Source organism: Sinohyriopsis cumingii, chromosome 16, assembly GCF_028554795.1.
Source record: "Sinohyriopsis cumingii isolate HCF-2022 chromosome 16, ASM2855479v2, whole genome shotgun sequence".
Lineage (NCBI taxonomy): Eukaryota > Metazoa > Mollusca > Bivalvia > Unionida > Unionidae > Sinohyriopsis > Sinohyriopsis cumingii.
The window spans coordinates 43999258-44021886 of NC_142976.1; the positions used below are offsets into that span (position 1 = coordinate 43999258).

Below are 22629 nucleotides of genomic sequence, written 5' to 3' on the forward strand. Positions count from 1 at the left end.
GCTTACCCCAAAGGAATCTAAAAGTTACATAATTTTCTTTGGGTTAAAAGGATTAGATAGTTATTTGGAATATTAAAGGTCATTCTATCCTCTAGTTAATTTAAGTAGAAGTGTGATTATGTAATAATGCTTTGAAATGTCACAATTTAAACTAATTTAACATTGAATTTTAGATGTCAACCTTCATGTTGAATTTGATCATATGTATCAAGTTGTGCAGGAGTTAATGCCACAGTTAGTAGCATATTTTCAAAATTTCAAAGGTTTTTTAAGTGTTCAAAATCATGTTTTTCAAAGTGCATTATTACATTCATTTTAAAGGATAAATAAATAACACTGTAGGTAAACAAAAGTTAATACATAACTATTAATCCGTATGAGGAACATTTCTTGCAATGAAATTTAAAAATAAAACATGAAGTCAATTTTATGATCATTCATATCTTTCCCATTAATATTAAACATTCAATATCTGGGCATTAGAATAATGTAGTCACTGAACAAAGTTCATTTTACTCTGTCTACACTACACTATTTACAAAGTCCAAAATATTTTAGAGTGAATTTTTCAGTTCCTGTAGCTTGTCATCAAGCTGTTTTTCAAGAGCTCGAAGTTCAGCGATTTTGTCATTTTCACTTTTCCTCAAATTATTTTGATGTCGGGATACAGGAAATTTTCATATGGATCTTTGCTTTCAATGCATAGTCATCAGCACCAGCTGTCATTGTCTCAATGTCTTTTTCAGTACCATACTTTCTTCTTCACTCATCCCCATAATCAAAAAAAGTAAAGATATTTGTTTTTTATATTAACACTTATTTAAAGACAGATATGGATATTTTAATCTATTTCATATTCGATATATTAATATTTCTATCATCTGTATTCTATATTTTTATATTTATCATGTTCATTGCAATTATTATCTGTCCTATTTCCACTCCATCCCAAAATAGAACATAACTGAATTTCATAATTATGGCTATATACAGTTTCTATTTTAAACCATGAATCTGTGTTCACAGACATAACCCTTTCGTCAAAATATGATTTCATGCTGAAGGCTTCTTGTTTTGCCTGTATTAAGCACCATTACAAGAGCTTGTTTGTTTTCCAGTTGCATGTGACAGTGGAGCACTCTCCCATTGCACACAAATCAATAACTTTCTGGCATAATTTGCATTTTGCAAAGCTCTCTGAGAACGATTTCGTATCTCAGAATTTATATTTTCTTCATCTAGCCACTGAAGTTGGAATTGGCTGGCAGCAGTGTCGGAACAAATGATTCAAATTTAAACCACTGCTACATCCAGGCTATGTACAATCAGAAGTTCAAAATGTACAACTGCGCAGTGGCCAGTTGTGGACAAATTTCTGTTCCGGTACAAACTTAGCGAGAGATTGTTTTTATTCTCTTTCCCCCATTTCTTTTTATTTAATTCTATAAAACAAAAACTACTAATTCCTTTTGGTTTCAAGAAATTCAGTGCTTTTCAAGGTACACAGACAATATTTTTAATTTTCAAGGCCTTGAGGGAAAAATTCATTTTTCAAAGCTTTTCAAGGTCCCTATGGACCCTGTAATGCACAACTGAACACGAGTTGTAACTCTTGCCAAATATTGACAACTGAAAATTATACTTGGATGTCAGTTAAGAAATACTAGTGACAGCTAATTTAATGCAATACCTAAATATCTTGAGCTGTTGCCAATATTGAATTCTACACTTTTCTGGGTTTTAAGTGAAATGGAATCAATTAAACGATGATGTGAAGCATGACATTTATTTAAAAAGGCAATTTTCCCCAGATATGTGGGCGGTGTCTTTTGCATGACAGAAAGAAAATGTTTTGAAATGATGTAATTTTGAATCAGTACCTAACAATTTTTCAGTCATATGCTACAATGTCTGCAGTATGACAGTTTATAGTGATTTGTAGCAATGGGGCATCATGCCGCAAACATGTAGCATGATGCAGACCTGCCAACCTTGACGAGTCAGTCTCAGTAAGGCTGTTGATTTTTTCAGTAACGAGTAACAAAATATCAATAACTGCTATTGTAAAGCTGGAAAACATAATTAAGAGTTTGACACATTGACAATAAAAAATATTCAACTGAAAAGTACTTTATTTACCACTAGTACAGTTGCACAAACTCTAGTTCCAAACCATTCGCAGCTCAATGGCTTGTTGCTATCTCTCAACTTGACATAATTCTTGGAAATTCTTTTTCATTTTACATGATGAAGCAATCATATCTCCTGCCCTGAGACATACTCAAATTGGCACGTGATGTCCAATAAACGTAATTGTGTCCTTTCCAGCTTTTATTCACAAGAATCTTAATACTCCTTTTTATTCTTCTGTGTTGATTAGTAACACTTTTCTAGAAGTTTATTTTTCCTTTCATCTTAAACATGCACTGCTTTCTGGATGTAATTTTAAAAAATTCTATGTCCTCAAGTCGACCGCTGATAACATGCATTGTACTGTAGGACTAATGGCGATTAGGGGCAAATTTTGTGATTTTAATATTGCAGTTTTGATCACAGACATATCAAAGACACAGACTTTATTACTTCTAATTTCATTTTCTTTAACTATCAAAAAAATTTATCATCTTGATAAACTAACTGAACACTACTTACTTCATTGTAGTTAACGTGTTGTAGGTTTTAGTAATCAATGTGTCCTTCTCTCCTTTCCGTGGTGGTCGCACAGTGATCATTTCAAGAGTGTTTGGTCTTGCACAAATATCACGTGCTACAAGTCCTACTTTTTCCGTGATGCATCGCTTGAGGTCTATGTAACCAATAGGATCCTGTTAAGACAAGAGATGAGGAAAAAGAAATGAGAAGGTATATATTTTGTCATCACTGATCTAACATTTACTAAATAATACTGTAAAATGCAAAGAAAAGTTGCCTCATACTTTGTCAAGCAGAAAATGTATACAACAGAATACACATGGCTAACTCAGAAAGACAGGTAAAGTTTATGTTTCATAAAGGTTATGTTGGAGCTGGCTGTAACAAAATGCACTTAAGTGGTGATGGCAAATAATCATTCAGAATGGAAATAATTGAGAATTATTTTTCCTTTGTTACTAATACATTTATTATTTATATCTTTGCAAACAAGTGAAAAAGATCATATAGCAATTGTTTCAAAATCTAGGTTAATTACTATAAATATTTCGAGGCTTATCTAAACTAAATTCAGAAATTCAGAAGTTTTCAAGATGCTTTTGTTCCAGTGTTACCATATGTGCTCTAACACTGAAATGTACTAATGGACATCTCTAGCAGTTTAAATGTACTACTGTCCAAGTCTAATGGTTTAAATGTACTACTGGACAGCTTTAACAGTTTCAGTGTAATACTGGCCAGATCTTACAATTTAAACATAATATTGACCAGGTCTAATGGTTCAAATATACTACTGGCCAGGTATCGCAGTTTAATTGTATTAATAGAGAGATCTAATGGTATAAATATACCACTCAAGATTTCTAATGGTTTAAATATACCACTAGAGAGCTCTTACAATTTCAATGTACTATGCACACCTCTAATGATTTAAATGTACTAGTGGACAGCTCTTTAGTTTAAATGTACTAGTGGACAGCTCTAGTGGTTTAAATATACTACTTTTGGGCAGCTCTAACAGTTGAATTGTACTACTAGACAGCTCCAACAGTTTCAATTTACTAATGGACAGGTATTACAGCTGAATTGTATTACTAAACAGCTCTAACAGTTGAACTGTACTACTGGACAGCTCTAACAGTTTAAATATTGTACTGGACAAGTCTAACATATTTAATGTGTGTATGATTTGGATTTTTAACGTAGCATTTACATTTTTTCAGTCATATCGCAATGATGTCTGCAGTATGGCAGTTTATGTTTAGCACTAAGGCATCATGCCGCAGACATGTAGCATGATGTCCCACCCAGTCACATTGTCCTGACACCAGGCCGACCAGTCCTAACACTAATCTCGTAATGCTGAGTGCCAAGCGAGGCAGAAGTTAGTAACATTTTTGTAAGTCTTTGGTATGACTCGGCTGGGGATCGAACCCTCGACCTCCCGCATCTGAGGCAGATGCCCTAACCACTTGGCCACTGTAGTGGTAACAGTTTAAATATTACTGGACAAGTCTCATGGTTTAAATTTACTACTGCACAGCTCTACATTTTTTGTTTCTCACCTTTTTATTTTCATCATCAGGATACTTCCAGAAGGCCAGTTTATTTCCAAACAGAACGCACCACCGTCTATGCCACGCCCCCAGACCGCTGACATCCTCAAACATGGTCAGGAAGCCACGTTCCTCTACATTCTGTTCCATCATACACTTCAATTTCATGTAGACTGTACCATGTAGTGGTGACAAATATGTTATCTGTGGATATTTAAAAGAAATTGAATGGACATACCTCCTAAATCACTAATTTTTCTGTCAATCATTGTATAGTGTCAGTTAAACCCCCCCCCCCCCCCCGGGGTGTAAAACTGAGGGTACAAAAAAAACCTTGGTGTCAGAACTGGGGGTCAAATAAAAAATGTACTGACAAATTTTCTGATGACTTGTACTTTTTCAGCTTGAAATAGGATATTGCAACTTGCACAACATACTCTCTCTGTCTCTCCAAATATACAAATAAACCAACATGCACAATTTACAAACAAATGCATTGTCCATTCAAAGAATAATTTTATTAGTTCATTCTTCTTTTAAAGTCGTACTTTTAACAGTCTCCTTATAATCTTTTTGAAGCAATATTATAGATCAACACATTACATACAAGCCAATACAAAATGCCTTATAAATCTTTCTAAGTAAATGGCAGTTAATTTAGTGCCTGTCATAAAATGTGTACTATCATCGGTTTCATTGTACTTCATCCTAGAATAAATTTATCCAAAAATCAAGGAGGCTAATGATTCATCTTCTTTCTAATAAGTTACACTTGAACTTTAAGATCTTTCTTTTATTGCAGCAAAGTTAAAAACCAACAAAATCTGCAATGACTCCCTGACTTTGTAATCCAAATAACGCATTTGTCTCAGCAAGTTTACTGATTTCTTTGCTGTGAAAGGTCTTGGGTGATAATGTGTTCTCCAGATATCTTGTGGTGAATGAGGGCAGATTTTGTAAAATTCTTAAACCCTGCCACAAAAGGATTATTCACTTTTGTCATCTTTGCAATCACGCGATCAGAAGTCACACCGGTAATCCTAATGGATGTGCTGTATTCCAGTCAAGGGAATTATTTTCTTTTTTCATTAAATTTAGATCCACAGTTACTCTTTTGTGTTCTGCTTCTTTCACTTTCTTCGCTAATGATTCTTAGTGCATGACGTTTTAATCTGGTGATCACTTTCTAGTGGGGTGGCCGACTGGTCTAAAGCGCTCACTGTTACGGATCACTGCCATCTCACCTCTGTCTGCATTGGTTCGAGTCTCGGATTCGGCTAATGTGGTTATGTGAGAAAGCTTGCCAGTAGCTTCTTGTGGGTTGGTGGTTCTTTCCGGGTTCTTCCTCCACCATTAATACTGGCCACCATGTATAGCCTATTTTGTGCTGAAAAATGGCGTTAAACTCTACAACAACAACAACACTTTCTAGTGCAACAAGCATTGAGGTTAAACATCTAGATGACATCTTGCTGAGCTTGATGGAAATCGCCTGAGACTCAAAAGATTAGGTGAAGCTACTCTGTCATAACATTGCCTATGCTAGTCTGGTTCTTTATTTCATATGTTCCCTGCATTGCATTCTACTATACAAATAGAGGAGAGCAATGCAGGGAGAAAACAAAGCGGAGAAGCAGTCAACGCCTATGCTCGAAGCATACACAATGCCATACCTCGTCCAATGCATTGGATATCAAATAAATCCTGATCGCATTATGCAAATCCTTTGTGTAAAAAAAACGCATGGCAACAAAACATGCATCAATTTTCTCCAGCATGCGTCCCTAATGCACAAATGTGAGTAAAGGGAAACAATGAGTGTATATTTTTGAAAATTCCTCCAACTTTGACTACTATACCAATTCACCACTGTCTGACTACCAGTGGTGTTGTGCTAAATAAAGGAGAACACAATAAATGAGGGAATGCATGTTACTCAGATGCAGGGGAGACAATGGTGAGTGCATAAAAAGTAAAGCTATACATATGCCACTTTTTGATGATTATGCCAATACCGCGTATAGCCGATTATTAAAATTGCTGATATCAATTATGAGACTGATTATTTCAAGAAACCGCCTGTTCTACAGTTAGTGAAAGCACTAGCATTTGATTGACAAGTAAACCTTGCCCTATTTTTGTTATAACTAACAATGCCTAAAATGGGTGCGGATTTATGTTAACAGTTCAAATGTTATAGACCCTAGAGAGTACTGGTCATAGGTTGAACCATTCTATTTGCGAAAAGTTACGAACATTTCATATAAATAACTGTTTAAATGATCAAACTGGTATTTTCAATAATGTATCGCTCATGTTTGTTGTGGACATGGAAAATATTATGTTCATTTGCTTGTCTGAAAGTTTCATTTGTGATTTGTTGAACTCATCCACATCATTAACTTTAGCATCTCTAATTTCAAATGGATGAAACAAGCTTGTTTAGTTTATTAACAAACAAATCTAACAAACCACAGGCTAAAGCATCTGCTACATGAGCATACATTCTTTAAAAAAAGTAGTTTCTATTAAACAATACTATTTTTAAACACATCGTGCATTATGAAGCTTTGCTGTATGGAAAAATATTGCATGATTCTGACAATGTAAAGTTGATGGAGAAAAAATGAGCACATAATAATCTAAAATACTGTACATATTTCTTACAAAGTGAACTTTAACTTGCAATCACCCACATCTGAGAATGTTGAGGTACTTACTCTCTCTAGTGTGAAGGAGTTCTTGTCCAATGACTTCATTGTAAGAGGAACTGTTGTGATAAGGGTGAAACTGGTAGACCTCACTGCATTTGGACCGCCTGGGCTTTCCACTGGAACAAGACAGTACAAGGGTTGTCTCATTCTTTCATCAGTATCGTGCATAAAATATCCAAGATATCTGTGCACAAGTGATACGTGAAAATAAAATGGCAATTTTGTGCACAAAAGATGCATGGACATAACATGCACATTTTTTATACATTATAAAGGAGAGCTATTTTATACAGAAAAGTACCAATCAAGAACAGTATGCAGTAAAGTCCATTTAAAAAAAGGGGGGGGGGCAATGAAAATATATTAACAAATGCCATGTAACACTGATGCCCTTGCTGCAGCATCTCTACAAATGTGATATTGTTAATGAGATCACCTAATGTGGCACATGATACATCCATCTTAAAGTTTTATAGTGCTTGGGTTGGGGTAATTATTGGGAAAGTGTTTGTATCTATTATTGATAAATGGTAAAAATTAATATCACCTTGTAGCTCAGAGAAATAGGCTAATGAGAAATGGGGATTAGTCAGTGTTGAGAAACACTGAATAACTACAACATTTTTTTGGACAAAACAGCTCTTTATTAGAACACTGAATAAACATTATAGTTGTTGGAATAAAATTACAGTCTTGTCTATTAGCATATCTCCTGTGCAATAGTTCAATGCAAGAAAAGTTTTTATTATTTTTACGCTTGCAAGTACATGTTTTATGCCCAAAATATTTTCAAGGTGGTCATTCAGTTACTTGCGCTTGAAAATCTTTCAGACATACATAATTGGGTAAGATACCCTGAAAATATCTTGAGAAAGTGGAACAGCCTGGACAACAAAAAAATATTCTCCTCTAATGCTTATACAAGTGGCTCTTTTTTCTGTACACTTTGATGAAGATAAATGTGCCAGAGTTTATTTTCCTTGTATGTGACCATGATCTCTATGTAGATGACCAATATTGAGAGAACGGAGGGGCCCCGAGTGGTCGAAAGCGCTCTCTATTATGGATCACTGCTTTCTCGCCTCTGTCTGTGTGGGTTCGAGTCTAGGATTTGGCCAATGTGGGTATGTGAGAATGCTTGCCAGTAGCTTCTCGTGGGTCGGTGGTTCTTGCCGGGGTTTTCCAGGGTTATTCCTCCACCATTAATACTGGCCGCCATGCATAGCATATCGTGTGCTGAAAAATGGCATTAAACCCAACGACAACAAATGAGAGACTGGGGACATGACTGATGTGTGACACTGCATTAAGTCATGATATACAAGTTGACCTGGACTGTGAGTATGGTTGTGATGTTTGACACTATCAAGTCAGATGACCAAAGAATCTTTAAAATATTTATAGTCATTAAAATACCCAGAACAACCATGTACAATTAAGTCACTGTTGTACATTTTCCTTTGGTGTGACCTTGACCATTACAGGGGGTAGGGGTATGGCTGTAGTATGCAACACACCATCTAATCATGTTACATATGTGGCTAGAATGTTTTAAAAACATCCCTCAGTGGTGAAAAGCTTTACTCAAAGATGCAAGTCAATGATTGAAATTTTCCCTGCCCATGACTTTTAGGTAGGTTATGAGGCAGTAGTGTGCAGCCTATCATCTAGTCATAGAGATAATGCCAGAAATTTTCTTTTGCAGGGTTGATCCCCATAATTTACTTCTTTACAGGGGGGATCATGAGTTGGGAAGGGAGTGGGGTTGGGACAATGGAGAATGACAGCTGATGGGTCACACTATATTATAAGGTATATACATACCTAATTGAAAGCAAGAATTTAATTACTTTGATAATCAATAAAGTTGTCTGCACACCTAATTTACTTTGCTATGTTGGAAAATATTCTTCTGTTTCTTAACACTTGCAGGATTAGAATCACATTTCTTTCAAAATATTTAAGTGTTTTTCAAGGTTTGTCAGGGTTTAAAACCAAGTTTTACAGGGTGCATTCTTATATTAATTTTAAAGGATACATAAATGAAACTGTATATAAACAAAACTTAATACTCACTATTACTTTTTACGAGGAACAGTTTTTGCAAATCTATTTTTTAAAAACCATCATTCCCATTAATACAAAACATGCTACATCTGGGCATTAGATTAATATACAGTCACTGAATAATGTTCATTTTACTCTGTCTACACTACACTATTTACAAACTCCAAAATATTTTAAAGTGAAATTTTGAGTTCTTGTAAATCTGTTTTTCAAGAGCTCCAAGCTCATCAATTTTGTCCTTAACACTTTCCCTCAAACTATTTGATGTCGTGAGAAAGGAAATTTTCCTATGAGTGTCTGCTTTCAATGCACAGTCATCATCAGCAGCTGTTATTGTCTCAATGTCTTTTTCAGTACCTGCTTTTCTTCACCCACCCCCATAAAACAAAAACAAAAAGTAACAAAGATATTTGTTTTATTTACGTTATCACTTATATAAAAACAGCGCACGGATATTTTAAACTATTTCATATTACATTAATATTTCTCTCGGCTTAGCTATATTCCATATTTTTAGATTTATTGTGTGCATTGCAATTATTTTCTGTCCTGTTTCCACTCAATCCAAAAAATAAAACCGGATCAAACTAATTTCATAATTAAGACTTTACAGTTTCTATGTTAAAGCTTGAATGTCCGTGTTCACAGACATACTTTCATCAAAAATGAGTTCATGCTGAAGACTTTATGTTTGCCGATTTGATCTAATGGGTTATTTTTCCCAGATGCATATGACTGAAAAGCACTCTCTCCCATTGCATGCAAATCAATATCCTCCTGGAATAATTTGCATTTTGCAAAACTCTCATAATCCAAACTTTATATTTTTCTTCGTCTAGCAACTGAAGATGGAATCGGCAGCCATACATTTAAAAGTGTACAAATGATCAGAATTTAAGCCATGGCTACATCCGGGCTTCATACAATTGGAAGTTCAAAATGTATGACCAGATGTAGAAATTTCTGTTCCGGCACAAACTTAGCAAAGATGGTTCTGTTTTGGTTTGTTTTTTCCTTTTCCTTTTTATTTAAATCTGTAAAACAAAAACTATTTATTAATTCCTTTCAGTTTCAAGAAAATCAAGGCTTTTCAAGGTACCCAGACAATATTTTGAATTTTCAAGGTGTTTTCAAGGCACTGAGGGACAAATTCATTTTTCAAGGCTTTTCAAGGTCCGCTATGGACCCTGCACTCGATTTCTTGAAAACTTTGCAAATGGAAAATAATTTATTGGACACACACAGCTCCATCTGTATAATCAGTTTATTCACTGCTTTGGATGTTGGCCTGCTCCTAAAGTTAGCTTGAATTCTGCTTCAAGAACCCAAATCTCCTCGCACAACCAATTTTTCATATTATTATTTTGTTATAAATGCAGAACCAGTGCAATCTGGCCAGTCTGAAAGGATCTGTAAACTGGTCTTTAGGATATCCAAACAAAATTTTGCACAATTTATGGATGTTCCTAGGATATTTCTATCTAAGTATCAAATATTTTTGCAAGGCCTAAATGACAAGGTGCAATCTGTCTGTATCCACTGTTTTTTTCCCTATATTTGATGAGTAACAACTGATAAGACCTTTCCTCTTCCCTAATTTCATCCTTAGCAGACAATTTTTATGTCTTCCCAGTTTTCTTAAAGATATCCGGTATATATTATTTTGACACAACTCATTGCTGGTGCACTTGTCCCTAATGGCTGATCAATAACCTTCTAGAAAACAATTCAGTTAGAAATTGCTATACCCTTCTAGAAATTGGTTGAAATCATTATGAAAAGGACGATGTGATCAACCTTAATTCCGAATAAAAACAAATTGTGTATTGGGTAAAACAAATCATAGGAACTGCAGGTAATTTGTGTGATCTTTCCCCCAATTAGGTTTTAACAGTTGCATGACTCAACTGCTTCTCAAGAAACATATGATCCTACTGCCTGGCAGCATCTCTGTAAATTTCCACTGAAATATCCTCAGCAATCTGAAAGTTACAGCCCGGATAAGGATTCAGGGCAAAGTTTCATCAAAATCTCTCCAACACTTGCTCTGTTACAGGCACAAGAACAACGCCAAAACGTTACTAAAGATGTGAATTCGATGTGAGTCTTTCAATGGGACTGGTGCTCTTCTGTCCAGGAATTCAGTACAAGACCATTTCTTCTTCTGAGCAGCTGAGTGTTGAAAACCATTTCTGATATTCTTGAGTGGTGAGATTTTTAAATTAGCCACTGTGGTGGTAATACTGGATGAAAAATTGGCACCATTTTCATTTAGAACAAACTTGACACTATTAGAAGTTTTCTGATGAAAACTCCATGCCAAAAGTGACCATCTATTGAGGTGAATTATTGACTAGATTTTCAATATCTTCAAAGTGACAGCCATATTGATGTCTGCAGAGCACTATTTTCATTTGAGATCCAACTAGATAAGTCTTTGGTGAAGACCTGATGTTGACAAGACCACCAGTTGTGGAGATGAAGTGATAAGTTTTCAAGATGGATGACATGGTGGCCATATTCGATATCAGATCAGCTTCATTTTCATTCAGGATCAACTAAACACCATAAGAAAACCTTTTATGTGGTTTAAACCACTTGCCAATACAATTAGTAGTGACAAAAAGATTTTAAAGATGGCTAACGTATTTAAGGTCAGATTGTTACCAATTTCATTTTGAACCAACTAGATATCATAAGCAGTCTTATGTTGGCCCCCACCTTTGTATTGAAATGACTTTCATAAGCAGTCTTATGTTGGCCCCCACCTTTGTATTGAAATGACTTTCATTTAACTCATTTGGCCCCGATCCTGTCTGTATGCGTGATCCGGTTTCTGCATTCAATGGCCAATCCCATCTTCAGTTGTGGTGAATGTGTGTTAGATCCAATGTCTCTGACTGGTTACAAAATGTTTTTTTCTCTCCAATAATCAGACCATTATGAAACCAATCAGAAATGATTTTACTTTCTTTTGTGCAAATTTGAATTGTTCAGAAGCCAAGGGTTACTAACTGACAGCAGTTTCACTATACATTTTCTGTTCATGAAAAATTGTAAATGATGGCGGACATAAGTGATTTTCGATGATGATGAGAACGAAAAGGAGGAGTTTCTCGGATTTGATCTCGTAAATATTGAGCACGCAGAGGAAAGATATGTTTGGCAGTTGGATATTTTGTGAGATTTAGATTCAGACATAGAAGTTTCTGAGATTGAATCGTCAGAAAAAGAGGATGCTGATAGCGATGATGATAGGACTGATAACATATTTCTAAAAATGTTGCACATAATTTTGTAAATAGAGTATCAATAAGTTGTGAAAGACTTGAACAAATAGGAAATAAAATACATCATGTGTGGACAAATTCATTTGGAATAATTGGTGAAAATTTGGTGGATTTTTATTGGATACAAGAAGAGAAATTAAGGTAAGAGTGGATCGGATGCATGTGCATGTTGTTTACAAAATTTTCCAGACAGGTAATAACTCTCTGGGGCACAAGCAGCTAGAAACAGCTTAGTGCTGCTGTGGCATAGCAGCAGTAATATTGATAACAGTGCTGGGGCTGAATGAGTTAAGAGTAGCAAAAACGATTTTTAAGATGGCTGCAATGGTGCAATTTATTTGATGTCCGATTAGCACCACTTTCATTTGGGACCAATTGAAAATCTTAAGTCTTCTGGTGAAAACTCCATGTCATTATAACTCTTTGTTTAGGATTAGTAGTGATAAGATTGTCAAGATCACTGCAGTGGCAGCCATATTGAATGTCGGAAGGCACCATTTTCATTATGGACCAACTAGGCATTGTAAGAAGTCATTTATTGAAAACCCCATGTTGATGTGATCATCCATTTAGAAGCAGTAGTAGTGATAACAAAACTGTGGTGATAGATCAAGGAATGTTTACAAGTGGCCATCCCATAAGCTTAGATCAAGGAATGTTTACAAGTGGCCATCCCATAAGCTCCTCTGGTTTATGACCAGTAGTGATAAAAATGTATTTTAGAGAAATCCTTATTTTAAAATTTGTTGTATACATAAGCTTTCGTTCCCCAAGTAATGAATGTTAATGCAAATGTTAAAAGTTTTCAGCATTTGGAGAGTTTATATTAAAAAAAACTTAAATGCTGTAAATATTGTATACTAAAGCTATTTTCCCCAACTAGTTCTATTACAATGCTTAATTTAAACTCAAAAGGACATACTGGTTATTCCATGACGGGACTGCTTACGGGGTGTCTTCTTTTTCTTTTCCTTCTTGATTTCTCTGGACACTGACTGAAGAAAGAAAAGATATGAATCTTGTTAAATTTAGTGCAGTAAATTAATTTTCTTTGTTTGCCCAAAAATTATATTTTTATCTGTGCTTATGTTCTTAGCTATACTCTTGATAACACAGAGCTATTATTGTCTTTACAATTCGATGGGTGTTTATTTTGTAGTTTTTGTGTGTGTGTGTGTGTGATTTGGATTTTTAATGTAGCTTTAACAATTTTCAGTCATATCGCTACGATGTCTGCAGTGTGACAGTTTATAGTGATGTTTAGCACTGGGGCATCGTCCCACCCAGTCACATTATCCTGACACCAGGCTGACCAGTCCTAATACTAACCTTTTAATGCTGAGAGCCAAGTAAGGCAGCTGTTAGTACCATTTTTTGTGTGCAAGTTTATGGTATGACTTGGCCGGCAATTGAACCCACGAACTCTCGCATCCGAGGCGGATGCTCTAACCACTAGGCCACCGGAGCGGTCTTGTAGTTTGGAGTAACCAGGAAAACTAGTACACTATGGATAAAAGGGCATTCATAGTATACTATATGAAGTCTTCTTCTGGTACAGAATCCAAGTTTAAAACAGATTCCAAAGGATGCCATAAAAAGGAGGTTTAATGACTAAAAAGTTCAGCAGCTGCTCCCATATGCATATATGCCAACTCCTGGCGAGGAAAAAGTGTAATCCATGTGGACAAAATGAGTAACCCAAGCAGAAAAAGAGTAATCCACATATAACATGATAAAAATTCAATGAGCATATGTACAAAATGATTTTTTTTATCCCTCTGGACTTTTAACATCAATTACTGCTTCAGGTTTTGTATATAATACTTGGAGCTTTAAAAGCAACAGACTTTCTCATACTGCATTTCAAAACACTTTGTACCAGCTGAGACCATGAATGTTCTGCACATCAGTAAAGCACTAAGTGCTGGATTGGAGAGCCTGGATCTGAATACAGTTTTACTTTTGTTAACAATACTGAACAATCACTCACAGTCAGCATTAGAATAGTAAAGAACCAATATTCCTTTCATAACCTGACAAAAGAAGAGGAAATTTATATCTTCCAGTTATTGGGTCTTTTAGCTGGGAAATAAGATGGAAAAAAATCAACTCTGTCCGCATGAAGTACATTATCAGGCAGAGTGCCAACTTGATACTTCATTTCTCCTTCTAATTTATCACCAGCCTTTCCTGCAGCATTGTGCAGCATATGACTGAGACTACCTGATATGAACAATGATGGAGACATTTTTCAAAATATAGAAGGCAACTCCTTTATGAATTTCAGTTGTCACTGATACAGTACCAGCTGAAAACCCCATACAGTTCGGCCAACTTATATTTATTCAAAGCATAATCAAGCAAATAAAAAAAATGTTTTCTCCAGTGGAATCTACTGTTAATTCTGGTAGTGAAAGAAGAGCACTCTGACTTTGCCCTTTGCCTGAAATATCCTAAGCATTTCAGTAATAATTTCTCAAGATATTTCCTGAAAACTTTATTGAATGTCATAAAAATGTAAACCCTACTTCTACAAGACAGACACAAGAAGGATGTGCTCCACCAATTTCTAATAGTGTCCAAAGTGCATGAAATGGACCAGCCTTTGTATGAGTGCGAGCAATGACATTATTGTGTCATACCATTATAAAAGCAATATCAGGGCAAGGATTGAGATATGCAAAATGGAATATTGAGAAAACAGCTGGAAAAAGATCCCATAAATTACTGAAAATTTTTTGAGGCTTCATAATTTGGGGAGTATAGGTAAAGGGTTGGGTTGGTCAGGGGAGGGAAAGCAAACAAGTTAGAAATGTAGGTCCCATCACTTTAGAACAAATAAATAGCTGTATTGATTTGACAAAAATTACTTCTGTGTCTAACAAAAGGTTGGAAAGGAACTTGCCCACATGTTCCTGAAACATTTTGAGTATAAACCTCAAACTCCCAAGTCCCAAAATTCTGGTATTCTTACTTAAAGAATCAATTTTTACTGACTTCAGGACTGAGCTTAAAAAACAAAAAGAGCGAGACTTGAAAACAGAACATACCATGCTATATATCTCGAGGATGACCTTGAAGTCTCCAGTAATTCCATGTATTTTGATGAGGTTCGGAAAGTCTAAACTGCCTCTCATCATGGGATCATGTGTGGACAACATCTGTGTCACTATAACCTGCGGTCCATTTCTTACCAGAATAATGAAGTAGTGGACAATGTTATCTGAAATAAATTTGTATTTACTATATTATTTATATTGGCCAATAATTAGGGTGCTGAAGCATTTTAGTAACAGTAAAGAATTCAATCCAAAGCTTATTCCTTGTTCATTTCAAATCATACAGACAGGGTTTCTGTGCAATGTTTTATCTCTGAGCAGTGTGTATTGTACATCTTATGTGTCAAATATGAAGGCTTGAATGTCACCAAAAAAAGTTGCTTGACATAAAAATCACACAACTCCTGCTGATTTCCATTATAACACTTTGCATTGCAAACAATGTTACATATCAGTCTAGGGTTCCATCACATGCCTATCACATTTCAAGATTAATATTCTGCTTACTCATTGGAGGTGTCAGTTTATTGAATACATCTCTAATTTCATGCTATTATGCTGTTTCTATCAGTAAATCCCCTTATCATCATCATCTATTATATATCTACTCTCTCACAGTTGTATATTTGTGCTGATACAGCACCAATGCACACCTGCACATAACTAATTTGACAAGGATGTTACAGTATTTGGTGTTTTCTCATCTATTCAGAAATAGCTTTCAAAATGTGTTTCCTACTCGATTTTCAGGCAAAAATGGCAAAAAGCTCCAGGGTTAATGTGTTAACTGAATACCTACCTACATCCTTCACTTAACAAAGTTTAATAAATGCTTGCAGCAAAAGTTGATAAGTGTTGTTCTATACATCAAGTGAGTTAGGGTGATTATTGTCAATAGACATTGCACATGTCAAACTAGTCTGCTCTACTGGCCCCTAACACTGATTTCAATACTGGTAACAAAAGATTATGAGTATGAGACAAGTATTCAGTAACTGGAAATGTTCATGTTGGCCAACTCATTGAATCATCCAGAATTATACCAAAGAACATCTATAGGTTGTTGGTATACATTCAATGCATCATGTTGGACCAAGAAACACAAGGGAAAAGACTAGGGTGATGGACCTAGGACTGATGATGAATTATATCCAGAAAATGAAAATGAAGCTTTCAGTTTTCAGTGAGTCTTGTTATACATTTGTCATTGTTTTGAGTTGATGTTAATGAACAAAAAATGTTGAAAATGTTATCAAATTGGCTTCTGGCAAATTCAAATTTCAAGGACATGGAACCAGTCACTGCTCATAAGCCAAATTAAGCACACACAAAAAATGCAAGCAATGACAAAACTGACTTAACTCCAATGTCAAAACGGCCTTGTTTTCAAACTCCTTGCTGATATGTTAGTGATTAGATCTGCATCATTATCATTCAGAACCAATCACACACTGCAAGAAATGTTTTAGTGTTCTGGCATACAACTAAATGGGCAAGAATCTGCCGGTTCATCATACACGCATTAAAAGCTTAACAAAAACCTTGCCAAACATGTTGCTGCTGATGCTGAAAAAGTGAATGCAATGTCATGCTTTGCCATGACGGTGGGCATAACAAAAAATTATGAAACACAATCATGAATCTAGGAGGAGCAAAATCTGCAAAAACAATAATCGTACCTGAGGCTGTGCCAATTTTTTGAACAAATTCTTTCTTCAGTGGCAGTCTGATATCACTAATTGTGAAGGACCCTTTGGGGCCATGGCCAGGCGGATCTAATCTGCCAGTTTCCTTCAGACGCTGGACTTCTGTCAAATATGCTTGCCGTTTCTGACCTGACAAGTGAAAACAATTTATAAATGCCATGATTACTGCAGGATCAAAGAGTTAAGAGCTGTGTAATAGATGTATGAATTGATGATGAATAAAGGCAAAGCAGTCAAGTAATTTCATGATTAAAGGCTGAGTATGGAAAAATGTACAACAACTTTGTATTAGAAATTAAAAACAATCTACATTTAGTACTATCTACCTCCACCAAATTCCTGACACTAAGTGCTATAACAAAAGATTTTGATTGTCAAAATTACAAACTCTGTTACCTTCCTTGATTCACAATATGTTGATTATGTGTGTAATATCAACAAGGCAAAAGCGTACTGATGAAAGTCTTTCAAGTGAAAATAAGTTTCTGTGGTCTCAACTTGTGACAAACTAGGCCTGATATCATTCACCTGGCTTACCTAACTATACAGTTCACCATTTTACAAAGCAGGCTTATAAAGTGTTGAAAGAACACAACCCAATGGAAACTATCTCCCAAACTTTACATCATAATGATTTTACTTGTTTTAGAATAGTCTTATAAGAATTTATTCCAAAAGTATAATATATATGCATAGCCTCTAGCTCAAAATAGAACTTGTCCATGTTGATAATAAACCTATTTACCAAGTTATACTGAAATTGCCTGAGAAATACAATCTCTAGATCTAATGTGGGTGGGGGTGGAGTGGGGGACAGTAACAAAAATCTCCAGAGCTTAATGAGTTAAGATGATGATATAGACTTATTTAGCAAGTTGGAGCAACACCCAAATGAATTTCAGTATCCAGAGTGATAACAATTTTAACCATCAAGATGTGTAGATCTTGCTCATAACCAAACTTGTCCTGATAATACAAAACAATTGATCAAGATATGATCAGAAAATGAGTGCTGAAAATCCCGTCCAGCCACAAACAATTATTAATATATATGGATCTTATGACTGTAAGCATCTGCGATCTTGATAAGCCTATTTACCATGTTTGATCAAAATCCTTCCAAAAATAGTCTCCAGAATAGTAAAAGAACTAGCAGCTAATCAGATTTATAAGTTTCACATAATAAAACTTGTCAGAATATCTCCATGATATTAGCCTATTTCCCAAATCTGATCCGATTGAACTCTTCAGTGGTAAGCAGCTCAGCCAATCAGATCATCCCATTAATACAAGTATATTTTTTGATCATAATAAAACTTGCTGGCCATCTTGGTGATATAGATCACTTCCTTAAAATGCATGGATCTCACTCTTGATGATTTAAACTTATTTACCAAGACTGATCAAAACCGGATATTAAAAAAAATCTCTTGAATATTAACAAGCTCAATGAAGTATGATCACTGATTAATATGCGTTGATCATTTGCTCATTATGAAACTTGTGCGACACTTTGATTAAATAAATCCATGTTCCAGGTCTGATGAAAATCAGATTACATATGGCTTCCAGAATGGTAACAGGTTCAATTAGACGATCGTTGTTGGTAAATATATTTAAAATCAAGATATCGGATGGGTTATTATGCAAATCCACGCATATTAATGAAGTGATCTTGCATCTAGTTGGCTGATCTTACCCAAGATCTTGATATAAGCACATATTCAAAATTTGATTAAAACTGGATGACATAAGTCTTCTTTTTTATTGTGAACAAACTCAGCCAGTGATATTGCAAGAACACCTCATTAATACCCGTGAAGTTTGCTCATCAAACGTTTCTGATATCTTGATGATATAATTTCATATTCCAAGTTTGGTCAAAATCATAGTGCACATAGAGGTTCCTGATTGTTAACAAGCCGTTACAATTTTGAAGAGAAAACACCTCTTTAACATGTGCAAATCATCAAATTATTTTGATATCTTAATGATCTAAGATCAAATTTCAAGTTTAATTCAAACTTGGATCAGAAATATGAAAATGTGGTAACAAGCAACCACTGATAGATGAAGAACACAAGACATGCAAAACCATACTGTAAGTTCACTTACCCCCATCAATATGCAAAATAGGTAACTGTAGAGCACCACCAATACCAAAGTTTAAAGATTACACTCATAAGATCTTTAAAATGAAGACAGATACTCACATGACACCAGAAGGAGTCGATGACACTCCACCTGCTCAGAGGAGCCAGCAAAAGCCGAACTGTCAGAACAGCATTGGTTGAGGGCATTACTTGTCTGCATGATAACACTCTGCTCCTGATTCACAAGTTCTTGCAACTCCTGTTTAAACAATAAAAAGCAGAAGAAAAAAAAAATCTTTTACACATTTGTGTATGATTTGGATTTTTAACGTAGTTTTAACAATTTTTCAGTCATATTGCTACGATGTCTGCAGTGTGACAGTTTATAGTGATGTCTAGTACTGTGTCATCATGTAGCACGAAGTCCCACCCAGTCACATTATCCTGACACCAGGCTGACCAGTACTAACACTAACCTCTTCATGCTGAGCGCTAAGCGAGGCAGCTGTTAGTACCATTTTTGTAAGTCTTGGTATGACTCGGCCGGGGATTGAACCCACAACCTTCATCCAAGGTGGATGCTCTAACCACTAGGCCACCGGAGCGGTCTTTTACACATTTAGTAACATTGCTGTAAGAAGACAGTCTCCATGACCTAAAAGTATTAATACCATGACCCTGTGTGTTTTGTTGACATGGAACTTGGGTAATACATGATTCATGAGTAGCACCGAAGCTGATACCACATGCATGTGCTAGATTCAATGTAACACAAACTTGGTGGGTAGAGATAAAACATCAGCATCTGTGAGGCAATATTTGATATATAAACAGATTAATGATGCCATCTAATGGACCTGTGCGTGAGTTTTGAGCATGTCACCAGAATTTCACATGACCATTGCATGACATGCTCAAATCAACACATGAAGTCCAATAAACATAACTGTTGCCATTCCTGCTTCCCCACCCTCCCAAGAATCTGAATATTCCTTTATACTGATTATTAAAATGTTTTAAGAGGCTTATTGTACCTTTCATCTTGAACATGTGTTTTTTGTTGGACCCCATATTTACAAAATTCTAAAAGCAACAGCTTTATCATGCAGATTCTTTTCAATGCAACAATTATGTAAGTACTGCCTAATATAGTAGTACCAAAAGATCTGTGCAAAATTATTTCATGCAAAAATGTAACAGTACTGCACAGCAGTTAGATATTCAAAAATACACTGATGATGCATAAAATACAAGAGATTTTCAATATATACCATTTCGATTTAAGCGCTTTCATTTTAATGCTGTTTATAATGAAGAAATTCTAAGTTTTTGCCACTACTTGTTTTTACGCCATTGTTGGCGCCATGTGCTGTGACTTGCATACAGCTCAGATATGTGCAGGTACATTATTTTCAATCTAGGTCAATTCTGATTTATGCCATAACCTCAGGAACACATCTGTGGCATAAACTTAGTGTCACCCGGAAAATGATTTAAATGCATGAATTAGTGCACTGTCAAAGCAAGTACCTACTAATTGGTGATTCCTTGAACAAGGAAATTAAATTTCAGAACCACACTTGGATAGAAGAACTCGCCTAAGAATGGAAAGAACAGAAGGGATTATTGACGAAGCAAATATTAATATAGTTCGGAATTATGACAGGAGATGAAACTTATCCTATATCAGCTAAAATTACTAAGAGCACAAATGATTAAAATGGTGCAAAAACATGCCTATAAAAACAAAACTTTGAAAGACTAAGGAGATAATCAATCAACAAATTTTCAAAATCATACAATAAAAAATTGTCTCCCCACCCAATATATATAGTATTTTGACAAAAATTCTTGACACAAAAATTAATTTCACCTGTATTCTTTCTCTAATAGTTTTTCGTTGTTGTTCTGGAGGTAACTCCTCTGGCATCTCTATATCCTCCTCAGCAATGTCCTCCTGTACATAGTGCGAGTTTCTGGTAATTTTCATCTGAGATTGGGATGCTTCATTTTCATACCTACAAAGAAGCATTATTTGTTCCTTCGTTAATGTAACAAGAAGGTAATCTGCATAAATTAGAAGAAAAAAAAAAATTGTCCAAAATATTTTCAAATGATTAAATTGTGTAATTTACTCATTTGCATTACACATTTAAGAATGCTTCTATAATTAGAAAAACAACTTTTGTAAATTCCAGTTTAAATAAATTGTGCAATTTGATACATTATATTTTCTTGAATAGCAATGGACCCAAGTACCAAAGACACATAGCTGCCAACCTCCTATTTTCAGGAACAAATAATGATTTCTAAAATTTTAATGGATATGTAAATATTTAAAACATACACAACCATCAGTGAAGTAGGACAGTGCTTTACACAATCATTTAATGTCAAAGATGCATGTTCCATTCAGGTGCCCATTCAGAAGGTGCAAGAGTGCAACACACTCAGACACAGGCTGTTTATAGAAGCCTTTTCCACACCTTATTTTTTTCCAATCATTATCAATTTCATTGTACCAACTTTCAATAATGAACTCAATTATGTGTGATTTTCTTACTTAACTGTTTTCGTTCAGGCATATGAGTAATCCTTTGCGATTTTACTGTCTGGAAAACGTGTGCGAAATAAATCACCTGCAACACTAGTAACTGAAAGAGGAAGATTCATTTCTAAAAGAAATGTAATAAACCGAATTTTGATCGAATTACATCAAAGCTCTCTCTGGTATTTATATACGTCGTAAGTTCAGGCTGAGTTGTGTATGATGAAGCAGAAAGCTGATGTTTATTACCTTTTTCGTGCTTTTGTATTTCATGGGCACCTCCATGCCCAATAGCGAAATCACAATACACAATTTGCAAAATGTTGAGTTTTCTCCTTTGCTAGATGGTTTCACAAATCTAAACAAGATGGCACAATTGTCCTTCCAGTTCTGTTTTGTGTCTTTCCTGGAGAAAATTCTGAATATTCTGCTTTCCTATTCAACATGATTAAAAGTTGAATATTATGAAGATGATATACATTGACAGCAGTAACTGTTTGCAAAATCCAATATGGCAGTTTAAGGCAGGCATGGTATGCTCGATTTCGAATGAACTAATCATATTGTAGAACTATATTCCTATATACGTGCAATAAATTTCTATCATAATTGAACCAAGTACCCGTTCTAAACTGAAAATTGCAAGAAATTTTTTTAAAATTAAAGAACATTTTTTCCACAAACAAATATACATCTGTATTCAGGTCCAAAATACGGGAAAAAAGGGACACTCGGCAGCTATGAAGACATCGATTTTGTGAGGGATTACAAGTCATGTAACTATATGACTAAAAGCAAATGGATTATTTAGTATTTAATCAATGTTCAATATTTTCTTTATCTTCATTTAAAGTTCCTTGCACATTTTTCTTCCTTGTGAATATTTTTATAAATTCTCTACAAATGTATCTGATTTCAACATCTGATAACAAATGGGTTATCAC

General features: G+C 35.1%; 1 protein-coding gene across 4 annotated transcripts in view; it reads right to left on the minus strand.

Annotated features, from left to right (window-relative positions):
• LOC149780329 (uncharacterized) overlaps nucleotides 1–22629 on the minus strand; it is a 90782-nt gene that overhangs the window by 10916 nt on the left and 57237 nt on the right. For all 4 annotated transcript variants that reach the window (XM_089937202.1, XM_089937204.1, XM_089937203.1 and 1 more), the window contains 8 exons: nucleotides 21011–21155; nucleotides 19258–19396; nucleotides 17018–17173; nucleotides 15330–15502; nucleotides 13202–13274; nucleotides 6929–7038; nucleotides 4218–4412; nucleotides 2653–2825 (listed from right to left, as the gene is read on the minus strand). In XM_089937202.1, the coding sequence (XP_089793328.1) occupies nucleotides 2653–2825; nucleotides 4218–4412; nucleotides 6929–7038; nucleotides 13202–13274; nucleotides 15330–15502; nucleotides 17018–17173; nucleotides 19258–19396; nucleotides 21011–21155 (1164 nt within the window). The remainder of the gene's footprint in view (nucleotides 1–2652; nucleotides 2826–4217; nucleotides 4413–6928; nucleotides 7039–13201; nucleotides 13275–15329; nucleotides 15503–17017; nucleotides 17174–19257; nucleotides 19397–21010; nucleotides 21156–22629) is intronic.